Here is a 12,190-nt window from a genome sequence, read left to right as displayed (position 1 = left end):
TATATCGATGTTATTTATTTGGAGGCATTCATATAATGTACTAATTCATCGCTACGTTATTCTTCCAAGTTAATCGAGTTCCTCGGTCTACCGCATTAGAATATCTTCCCTTTAAAAGAATGCAAGCAGAAGGCAGCATCTAAAAACCTTCGTAACTCTACCAGGTGAGTGTTCTTATTCCCGGTGGCCGAAGCCGTGGCTGGATCTCGGCCAACGTACCTGAATAAAAAGAAAAAGAATAAAAGACAAGGGGCTCATGATTCAATTAAAAAGCTTCGTAAATTTTCTCTGTTAGAATGTTAATGACACGCAGAATTTCACGTCGTCATCCGTTTACCAGATGGGTCTTTTGTGGTCCAGAAGGGTCAGAAAGCGGGGTTTTATGTAGTCGTAATAGCCCATGTTCTTGTGCTCCTCCTGGCACCACACCAGCTCCGCCGCGGCATACTTCTCGACCTCTTCCTTCACCAGATCATATGGAAACGGGGATATCTGTGTGATGACATCATAGACGTGGACATCTTACTTCATCGTTCTCATAGGGACCATTAACACGTTATGTGCTGTTTTGTTTCCACGTGACCAATATAACCCATGTTAACTCTTTTAAGCCAATGGATGTTGAACTCCTTATTACCCCCCCCAGGCATGCGTAGAAAGTGTTTCCATTGATTTCAATGGAAGCATTTTCCTGCCAGCTTCAATAACTTTTTCTACAGATAAAACCCCCCCAAAAACTATACTTTATTAGCAATTGGTGGGGCTGTTTGAGGGATGTTTGCCCCCTCTAAAGCCTCCAATATATTTCCATTGTGTACTAATGTATCCACAGGCCGTCATATCATTCCAGACAACTTATTATGGTCCTTCACCATCTTAAATCAGTTCCATGTCTATACTAATAACCCTTTGAAGCACAAAATGAAATACATTAGCCGACTAGCCACAACACCAATAACATCTGGCGTTCTTTAACCAGATTTCGCCCTCACATTTATTAGATCAGGTATGAACAGAATCGTCCAGACGCTACTTTACCTGCTCCAGTCTCGTAATTGCCACTTGATTATCCATGCCTTTAAGGTGTCGCTCCTTGACAAGCTCATAATAGACTTTCCCGGTGCAGAAAACGACCCTTTTAACACCCAGAGGATTCTGGGAAGCCGGTCCTCTTTCAGGAATCATTCGCTGGAAGTTTGTACCTTGAGAATACGGGAAGAGTTTTATTCCCCCCCTCGTTAAGAGTAGCGGTAAGGCTTTAGCCTTTGGAAGAACATCATGGCCGTTCTTCACTATTGTTTAAAATCGACGGTGGGGCGCATGGGCTTCAAGTAAAAAAAAACTCCTACAGGAATATTTTTTTAAGAAGAAGATGATATTATATTTTGATTGCTTGTATATCATGTTTGTAATAACATGTAGGATTTGAGAAAAGTAGAAGTCCTCCTCAAGGAGCACAATAACTCATCAATACGTCAGGAAAAACATATAATGACTTCACTTTTTTCATACAGAATATTAGAGAACTAAACAAAAAAAAAAAGGTTAATATGAATAAAAGTAGAGATTGTAACAGCATATGTAGTACTGTGGTGCCCCCCCCCTCCCCCGAACAATGCTCAAACTGATTGGTCTCCACTCCCCAGGTACTTGATATCCTTTGGCTAGAGATACTGGTGGGCAATTCAATTTGCTTTCCATATTAGTTCAGCCGGGTGTCCTTCCTTGTGACCCGGTTCATAGGACCCTTTCGGCGGAGGGACTATAGTTAACTCCGAAAACCAGAGCAGCTGCCCATCCGTAGCCGGCTCAGAGTGCTCGGTAGATGGCGACAATGGGCAGGGACCCTCTGGTCTACCCGGTACATTTCAAGAGAGGAGAAATGTTACGCCTGGTGGCCATCGTCTAAACCTAGTTGGTTAGATAACTACTTAGGATCTCTCCAGACTACATCTCGACTTTCTAGAGATCAGAGTCCGCGTGTTTCATCTCCTGGTGGGTTCCAACCTCTTCTCACCACTTTCAAGGTGATTTGAAGCCAGCCCTACTCTTTTATCTCAGCGACATGCCTCATGCTCCATCAATGAGGAGCGCAGGGGTCAGTAGTGGGATGTCCCCCGTATGTATAGATTTATTAAGTATTACCTCATGGAAGAGGTGGTACAGAACCAGCATTTACCTGTAGATCCTACTGACCTGTTTTCATGTCATCGAAGCTCGATTTGGCCTCTGGGTGCCTCAACAAAGATTTTGGCGTGAAGATGATCAGCTGGAAATGAAACCAGGAACGCGGATTTATTAGAAGCCGATGTGACATCATATTACGTCTCACTTTCCCGGTCTTTATCATACTCACGGGTTTTCGGAACGGCAGCAAAATTTGTCTCCTTAGAACATGAAAGTAAGTGGCGGGCGTAGAACAATTTACAACGATCCAGTTGCAGTCATAGAGTTGCGAAACTTCAAAGTCTTGAGTAAAGTCCTGAAAATGTATTGTTTTCATGAATTTTATCATCTACATTAGCACACAGAGATATTCCCAGTCGATTCCTTCCTCATCACCTCAAGCCAAGAAGCATAAACCGGTTTAAAGAAGTTGTAAAGTTTTGTGACAAACAGAGGTGGCTCAAAGTTTTTGATTTTTTTGAAAGCCTAAGCCCAAGCCTAAATTCAGGTTCCTAAATGTCAATTTTTTTTTAGTTCTCTTTCGTACATTTTGCCCTAATAAAAAAGCTATAAATTGTGTTTATAAAGCTGATAACCTGAAGCATTCGTTTTTGCAGGGCGCGCTTAGGCGGGTGCCACGGATGAACAGCCCTCGGGCCCCTGGTAATAGTAGCGTCACGTTACAGGACCCTGCGGTAGTCGGGGGGAAGCTGTGCGGTAGTAGGGGAGGGGGAAGCTGTGCGGTAGTAGGGGAGGAAGCTGTGCGGTAGTAGGGGAGGGGGAAGCTGTGCGGTAGTAGGGGGGGGAGCTGTGTGGTAGTAGGGGGGGGAAGCTGTGCGGTAGTAGGGGAGGAAGCTGTGTGGTAGTCGGGGGGAAGCTGTGCGGTAGTAGGGGAGGGGGAAGCTGTGCGGTAGTAGGGGGGGAAGCTGTGCGGTAGTAGGGGAGGGGGAAGCTGTGCGATAGTCGGGGGGAAGCTGTGCGGTAGTAGGGGAGGGGGAAGCTGTGCGGTAGTAGGGGGGGAAGCTGTGCGGTAGTAGGGGAGGGGGAAGCTGTGCGGTAGTCGGGGGGAAGCTGTGCGGTAGTAGGGGAGGGGGAAGCTGTGCGGTAGTAGGGGGGGAAGCTGTGCAGCAGTAGGGGGGGAAGCTGTGCGGTAATAGGGGGGGAAGCTGTGCGGTAGTAGGGGGGGAAGCTGTGCGGTAGTAGGGGGGGAAGCTGTGCGGTAGTAGGGGGGGAAGCTGTGCGGTAGTCGGGGGGGAAGCTGTGCGGTAGTCGGGGGGGAAGCTGTGCGGTAGTCGGGGGGGAAGCTGTGCGGTAGTCGGGGGGAAGCTGTGCGGTAGTAGGGGAGGGGGAAGCTGTGTGGTAGTAGGGGAGGGGGAAGCTGTGCGGTAGTAGGGGAGGAAGCTGTGTGGTAGTAGGGGGGGAAGCTGTGCGGTAGTAGGGGGGGAAGCCGTGCGGTAGTAGGGGGGGAAGCTGTGCGGTAGTAGGGGGGGAAGCTGTGCGGTAGTCGGGGGGGAAGCTGTGCGGTAGTCGGGGGGGAAGCTGTGCGGTAGTCGGGGGGGAAGCTGTGCGGTAGTCGGGGGGAAGCTGTGCGGTAGTAGGGGAGGGGGAAGCTGTGCGGTAGTAGGGGAGGGGGAAGCTGTGCGGTAGTAGGGGAGGAAGCTGTGTGGTAGTAGGGGGGGAAGCTGTGCGGTAGTCGGGGGAAGCTGTGCGGTAGTAGGGGGGAAGCTGCGCGGTAGTAGGGGGGAAGCTGTGCGGTAGTAGGGGGGAAGCTGAGCGGTAGTAGGGGGGAAGCTAAGAGGTAGGGAGAGCTGGCAAGCTGCTCTGATGACGGTAGGAGAGAGTGACCGAGTGTGCGTGTGTGTGTAAACTGTATGGGGTTAGAGGGAGTGTTAGCATGTTAGTGTATGGTGTTGAAGATTGTGCGTGGGTAAGTGTAGGGTGTTGGAGGATGAGTGTATGTTGATAAAGTGAGTGGGGGTTACTGTAGAGTGTTACCATGTATACGCGAGTATCTTGTTAGCATGAGTGAAAAATGTGTTCATGTGTGTTAGTGTATGAAGTTGGAGGGAATGTGTTACATGTACGCACTTGTGTCATACAGTATTAGTGTGTATGTTAGTATATGATGTTGACAACTGTGTATGAGTCTTGTGTATGATTTTAACCTGTGTGTGATACCGTGTGGTGTTAGTATGATCTTAACCTGTGTGTGATACCGTGTGGTGTTAGTATGATTTTAACCCGTGTGTGATACCGTATGGTGTTAGTGAGAGTGCGTGTCTGTGTATAGGAGCGTGTTAAGGATAGGCCTAGGGTTAGTGGTGCGTGAGAGAAGTGGAGGGGAAATTACGAATTACGAGGAAGGGGTCCTGGAGAAATACTCCAATTACTTACTGGGAGGTCATAATTAGTTAAACTTAATGTTCACCGGTCGCCCAGAGAGCAACGGCGTCAATGCCTTTCCACGAAACCAAATGAATAGAAAATAAACTGCCTTTGGGTCATAGAACATGGTTTTTGTCAACAGTATTGATTATCAGGCCACCCATTGGCTGCACCAATAATACACGCATCGCCAACAAAGCCTACGGCAAAATGCTCACATTTTATCACTACTAAATATGAAGTTACCGTTTTTTTTTTTTTTGTTTTTTTTTTTATATCGGAATACAGATTACGACCCCAAACAGAGGTTGTATATAGCGCTGGGGGTTATATTACTGTATACAGTGCTGGGGGTTATTATTCCTGTATACAGCGCTGGGGGTTATATTACTGTATACAGCGCTGGGGGGTTATATTACTGTATAAAGCGCTGGGGGTTATATTACTGTATACAGTGCTGGGGGTTATATTACTGTATACAGTGCTGGGGGTTATATTACTGTATACAGTGCTGGGGGTTATATTACTGTATACAGTGCTGGGGTTATATTACTGTATACAGCGCTGGGGGTTATATTACTGTATACAGCGCTGGGGTTATATTACTGTATACAGCGCTGGGTGTTATATTACTGTATACAGCGCTGGGGGGTTATATTACTGTATACAGCGCTGGGGGGTTATATTACTGTATTCAGCGCTGGGGGTTATATTACTGTATACAGTGCTGGGGGTTATATTACTGTATACAGCGCTGGGGGGTTATATTACTGTATACAGCGCTGGGGAGTTATATTACTGTATACAGCGCTGGGGGTTAGATTACTGTATACAGCGCTGGGGGGTTAGATTACTGTATACAGTGCTGGGGGTTATATTACTGTATACAGCACTGGCATTATATTACTGTATACAGCGCTGGGGGTTATATTACTGTATACAGCGCTGGGGGTTATATTACTGTATATAGCGCTGGGGTTATATTACTGTATACAGCGCTGGGGGGTTATATTACTGTATACAGCGCTGGGGAGTTATATTACTGTATACAGCGCTGGGGGTTAGATTACTGTATACAGCGCTGGGGGGTTATATTACTGTATACAGTGCTGGGGGTTATATTACTGTATACAGCGCTGGGGGTTATATTACTGTATACAGCGCTGGGGGTTATATTACTGTATATAGCGCTGGGGTTATATTACTGTATACAGCGCTGGGGGGTTATATTATTGTATACAGCGCTGGGGGTTATATTACTGTATACAGTGCTGGGGGTTATATTACTATATACAGTGCTGGGGGGGTTATGTTACTGTATACAGCGCTGGGGGTTATATTACTGTATACAGCGCTGGGGGGTTATATTACTGTATACAGCGCTGGGGGGTTATATTACTGTATACAGTGCTGGGGGGTTATATTACTGTATACAGCGCTGGGGGGTTATATTACTGTATACAGCGCTGGGGTTATATTACTGTATACAGCGCTGGGGGTTATATTACTGTATACAGCGCTGGGGGTTATATTACTGTATACAGCGCTGGGGGGTTATATTACTGTATACAGCGCTGGGGGGTTATATTACTGTATACAGTGCTGGGGGGGTTATCTTACTGTACACAGCGCTGGGGGTTATATTACTGTATACAGCGCTGGGGGGTTATATTACTATATACAGTGCTGGGGGTTATATTACTGTATACAGCGCTGGCATTATATTACTGTATACAGCGCTGGGGGGTTATATTCCTGTATACAGCGCTGGGGGGTTATATTACTATATACAGCGCGGGGGGGTTATATTACTGTATACAGCGCTGGGGGGTTATATTACTGTATACAGTGCTGGGGGGTTATATTACTATATACAGCGCGGGGGGGTTATATTACTATATACAGCGCGGGGGGGTTATATTACTGTATACAGCGCTGGGGGTTATATTACTGTATACAGTGCTGGGGGTTATATTACTGTATACAGCGCTGGGGGTTATATTACTGTATACAGTGCTGGGGGGTTATATTACTATATACAGCGCTGGGGGGGGTTATATTACTGTATACAGCGCTGGGGGGTTATATTCCTGTATACAGCGCTGGGGGGTTATATTCCTGTATACAGCGCTGGGGGGTTATATTACTATATACAGCGCGGGGGGGTTATATTACTGTATACAGCGCTGGGGGGTTATATTACTGTATACAGTGCTGGGGGGTTATATTACTATATACAGCGCGGGGGGGTTATATTACTATATACAGCGCGGGGGGGTTATATTACTGTATACAGCGCTGGGGGTTATATTACTGTATACAGTGCTGGGGGTTATATTACTGTATACAGTGCTGGGGGGTTATATTACTATATACAGCGCTGGGGGGGGTTATATTACTGTATACAGTGCTGGGGGGTTATATTACTATATACAGCGTGGGGGGGTTATATTACTGTATACAGCGCTGGGGGGTGATATTACTGTATACAGCGCTGGGGGGGTATATTACTGTATACAGTGCTGGGGGTTATATTACTGTATACAGCGCGGGGGGGTTATATTACTGTATACAGCGCTGGGGGGTTATATTACTGTATACAGCGCTGGGGGTTATATTACTGTATACAGCGCTGGGGGTTATATTACTATATACAGCGCTGGGGGGGGTTATATTACTGTATACAGCGCTGGGGGGTTATATTACTATATACAGCGTGGGGGGGTTATGTTACTGTACACAGCGCTGCGTGGCTATTGCTGGAACTGTAACGGTGATTTCATTATCAGCCAAAACAAGGACATAATATATTGAGCTAAAGGGTAATCGGCAGCCCGAGAGAAATAATTTCCACGCGCGACGGGGAGACGAGAAGCAGAGCGGCATAATGGGAGACAAATCAACTTACCGGATAAGCGTCGGAGTCATCGTTGCTCATTTGCAGGAACCTCTCGGGTCTGGCTGAAGAATGCTCGGGCCCCTGGTAATCACATTAGGAACATCAGGAATTCAGAAGCTTCGTTCTGGGGTAACATATTACAGGCGGCTATAGAAGCGAATCCCTAAAGGCCCGAGGAAGCCATTGATTCCCAAAAACGTTCAGCGAGGAGATCTGATTGATAACACTTGGCCTAATATGATATAATTCTCTGCAATAAGCCAAGAATAGCCCTGCTTGAATCCAGGTGTTTTCACCAATTATACATGGAACATCATGAAGTTATTAATGGGTTAATTGTGGCTAACTTCATAGGTAAAATTGGACTGGTTGAAGTTAACCCTTTAAGTAACAGCGTGGCAACTTAGATTTACACCCCGCCAGAATTCAAAGGGTTGCCTAGTCTTTTGCGACCTGTGTGGGTCAGCTAAGCGGCCGTGTGCAACAAGGAAGAGTATGAATGAAGGGTTTGCCGGCATCGAATTAGAGGAAAGAGAGAGGGGAGCTTTATTTCAAAGCAGAAGAAATAAAAACAGGATGTCGGAATCTAAAACTAGAGCGTCAGAGGCTTAGATGTAATGTAAAGACGTTTTACTTTACGCAGTAGTAGATAAATGGAACAGCCCCCCAGCAGAAGCGATAGAAGTCAATACAGTAAGTGAACATGCATTGGATAGGCATAAAGATATTGTGACTTTAAGACAATTCGAAGGACTGCTTAAGGTTTGAGTCGTTATTAGACTTGCGCATTTAGATTCGTGCGAATTTTAACGAAATTTGCCAAATCAAAACGAAGCAGAGAGCTCAGAATTTTCGTTTGCATCTTCCTTGAATTTTCACTCCTACTCACAATCTCATTCACAATCTCGTCTTGATGCATTCCTACCTTCTCCCCTAACCTTCACGTTAACAGAGTGGATACAGGGTAGAAGCGGAAAAAGAAAGAAGACCGAAGATTGAATGGAGGCAAAAGAAGCAGAAGTGCGGAAAGGAAGATGGGGATGGGGAAGCAGTCAGCAGAGAGAGAGAGATTGAAAGAGAATGCGAGAGTGAGTGAATGTGAGAGAGTGAGTGAATGTGAGAGAGTGTGCGGGAGACAACAAACCTCAGAATTTCGTCTGAAACCGAAAGGTCAGGAAACACAATTTTTTATTAAAAATACTTTACATCAGGGCTGGCTAGACGGGCCAAATGGTTCTATGTTGGAAATCTCTGGAGATAACAGGGACGTTGGGGGCAAATCAGGTAAATCAGGGAGAAGAGCCTGAGACTCTTGAAGTGTCATGACACAAACGCTCTAAAGCCGGCCTCGGCTGGGACTTGCCATAAATCTCGTGTTCCAGTTAAATATCCAGCCCTCCATAAAGCGCAAGCAGATTTTAGGCCGGACAATAGATTGCTTTCAATGAATCATTCATGAGCTTCTTCTCCTGGGACACTCGCTATTATTTAAACTTCTGATTGCTGCATAAAGAATGAGAAAGACAGACAGCTGAACAGATGTGCTACTGCCACTGACTCACCATTCCTTCCATTCCATGGGGTAAAAGTAAGACAATCCCATTGTGCCGAACCCACTTGGCCTGTCCTGAGCTGATGAACTGATCGATTATGCACTGGGCGGTATTATGAAAATCTCCAAACTGAGCTTCCCACAGTACCAAGGCGTTGGGGCTTGCCATGGCAAAGCCAAGTTCAAATCCTGAGAGATGAAAAGGATAAAAGAATTAAAATAATTAAATTACCTAAAATATACTTTTATTATATATTGAGCCAGACCACAATATCAAATTGATTGATCCATGTGATACATACTCATTCATTCATTCATTCACGCATTCATTCATAAAATCAATGAACCAACCACTAAGAATGCAGATATCTTAATTATTCTGTATAAAAAAGTGATTCTAGTGCAAAGTTTAAAAAATCCTTTGTCACCATGGCAAAGAATGGAATATACCACTTTCTCGTGATTATTCTTAGTTTTTCCCAGCAGCATATAAAAAAGTAAGCTAAATAAAAAAAAAAATTGGATTTTTTTTTTAATCTATATAATAGGTATATAAAACATTATCATTAAATTAGTAATTATTTTATCTTTGAGTTTTAGTTTCTTTCTAGCGTATGAAAGTGAAAGCTCATTTATTAAAAAGACACAAATCTAACAAAAATTGTTACATATATAAATTACACACACACACATACGCCATAAACATTATTATTATATTTCAATTAATAAATTATTGTATATCTCTTAGTTTTTTTCCAGCAAGATATGATCTTTTTTTTTTTTTTAAAAAAAGGTTTTTTTAAAATTTTATTTTTGATTATTTTTATATGAAATTTATGATTTTTTTTTATATGAAATATAATCATGGATAAAATAAAAAATGAAAACAAGAGTAACATAACTGTTCATTTTCATTCACGCACAGACAATATTGCAACACTGGACTCAGTGGCTATTGCGCAACGTCTTCTAGAAACACCAGCGCACTCCCTAACTATGTGTGAATATATTGGAGGAGATCCTTTAATTAATGCCCGACAGCAAGGTGCACGGCGGATCTCGCTGGGATGACGGACAGGGCCGGCGTCTATTGTTATTCACCTCACACAGAGCGACGCCAAAGGAAGTCGCCGGTAAGATCTCAATGGCAGGTGTCATGTACCTGTCATCTCCTCTATTACCGGCTAAAATTGCCTCTGGGAAAAACTCCTTAAAGACGCCGTAGCAGCTGCCCTGGAGATTTAACATTTATTTATTTATTTGTCTATTTTAAACCTTATTTCTAGTCCAGTCTGATGCCCAAACCCTTTCCAGAAAAGAATAAATTTACTCAAGTAAAACATTTGTAATATTTGCCGGGAATGCTTAAATGTCACATGACACAAAATCAGGCACTGATAGGTTGTTGCTATAGAAACTGAAAAAGGCTTCTTAGATGTAGTTTATATGTGCCAAGACCAGCGGTGTATTTAGGACCATCCGCCCCGGGCGCCACTCATCAGGGGAGAGGCACACAGAGGTCTTTAGGCTCCTTGAAATTCCCTCTCTGTCCCCTTTCCCGCAGCATCTTCTTGTTCTTATTTTTCCACTTCTCCCAGCGTCTTCTTTCTTCGTCCACTCCTCCGTGAACCAGGCCTCCCGGCACACCCTCTCTCTGAATGGAGGAACAGAGGAGAGGCTGTCCCAGGGGCTCCGCCCCCTTTTGTGAAAGTACTCCGACTCGGAGACAGCCTATCTCCAGTTTCTCCATTGAGGAGGGGTTTGCCCTGAGCCTCCTCCCCTTTTGCAGAAGTGCTCCGGGAGGCCTGGTTCATGGAGTAATGGACGAAGAAAGAAGACACAGAGAAAAGCTAACAAAGGAAAAGAAGACAGAATAAAGTAGGAGGAAGAAGATGAAGAGGAGCTGCGGGGAAAAAAGAGACAGGGAAACGGAAGTGGCTGGTAGAGAAGGTGGGGAGACATTGAGAGAGTGTGAGAGAGTTTTAGACAACATGGATAAGAGCGAGTGAAAGTGTTACATTTTAAAGAATGGGGGGGGGGTCATCAAATATAGGATCCGCCCAGCATGCCAAATACTCTAGGTACGGCCCTGGCTGAAACCCAGAGGAAAGAATAACATAACACACCTGCTAAGCTTTACCTAACAAACCGCAGGGCAACACAACTCCAGTCCTCGAGGGCCGCCAACAGGCCCCTATCCCAGCTTGAGTTGAGACATATTAAAGAATCCAGGGTCTGTGTGCAGCCCTCAAGGACTACAATTGTGCAGCCCTGTACTGCAGAGTGCCATGAATGTGTCGCCAGGGCCAGAGAGGTGATCATGCAGCAGCCCCGGCACCTGATGACGTGACCCAGACGGCTGCATTTTTTAAGTTTATACGGCAACAGCGTATCCGTACCCACGCGATATGATAATTAAGAGTCCCTGGCAAAGGTGATCACTGAGACAAATGAAAGAATAAATCCTGAGAAGGGTGAGCGGCTCCACATAACGGTGGGGTAGCTGCGTGAGGGGCGGGGCTACTCACAGAAAGCATTAAGAGCGGGGGAGGGGACTGGGCAGAGAGTAGGCGTGGCCTCTGAGACCCAGGAAAGCATGGCTTTACCCGGAGAGTCTGGGTAAACAGGCATGGCCCGTACTCAATTAAAAGTCACGTCTCAGTCTTTGGTAGGTAGGATTTCAGCCGGAATAAAGTCAAAAGGAAGGATTTCAGACCAAGTATTTTTCACCGATATGAGACTTAAAGTAAAAACTAAAGCTCTGTAGCCACAAATTTCCCAGAACACACAGAAGAATTTCCCCTGGCAACTCTTAACCCAAGTCTAATTTTATCTGCAGCATAAAGGGCCCATTTCAGCTGATTGGGAGACATGGCTGAGGAGATCTGCAATATGGCTAATTGGTCTGAGGGTTTCCTGCGCATATGCTGCTCCCTACTTATAGAGTGATTTATCTTCACTTCCACGTTCTTACAGAGAACATACCGTGACATTAACAAAATTTACCAAATATATTCCACGCACGCTCGACGATAGCTGTAGAACCCTGTCATACACACACGCCGAGCAAACCGTCTGAGCTCCTGGAAAAGAGGGCCATCAGAGGACTTGGGTCTTAGAGAGGAACGGTCTTCTTAAAAAGGGGGGACACTCGAGAGATATGGTAACCTTGTGTCCAGGCTCCATCG

General features: G+C 45.2%; 1 protein-coding gene across 2 annotated transcripts in view; it reads right to left on the bottom strand.

The window, feature by feature from the left end:
• OGDHL (oxoglutarate dehydrogenase L) overlaps positions 1–12,190 on the bottom strand; it is a 32,076-nt gene continuing 19,886 nt past the window's right edge. For both annotated transcript variants that reach the window (XM_053451240.1, XM_053451239.1), the window contains exons 16-22: positions 9,013–9,191; positions 7,460–7,531; positions 2,357–2,482; positions 2,197–2,269; positions 1,039–1,202; positions 338–492; positions 1–219 (exon numbers count right to left, since the gene is read on the bottom strand). In XM_053451240.1, coding sequence (XP_053307215.1) covers positions 96–219; positions 338–492; positions 1,039–1,202; positions 2,197–2,269; positions 2,357–2,482; positions 7,460–7,531; positions 9,013–9,191 — 893 coding nt within the window. In that variant the 3' untranslated portion in view covers positions 1–95. The remainder of the gene's footprint in view (positions 220–337; positions 493–1,038; positions 1,203–2,196; positions 2,270–2,356; positions 2,483–7,459; positions 7,532–9,012; positions 9,192–12,190) is intronic.

This window comes from Spea bombifrons, chromosome 11 (genome assembly GCF_027358695.1).
Source record: "Spea bombifrons isolate aSpeBom1 chromosome 11, aSpeBom1.2.pri, whole genome shotgun sequence".
NCBI lineage: Eukaryota > Metazoa > Chordata > Amphibia > Anura > Pelobatidae > Spea > Spea bombifrons.
The sequence above is the reverse complement of the archived record's forward strand: the minus strand, read 5'-3'. Positions and strand labels throughout refer to the sequence as shown.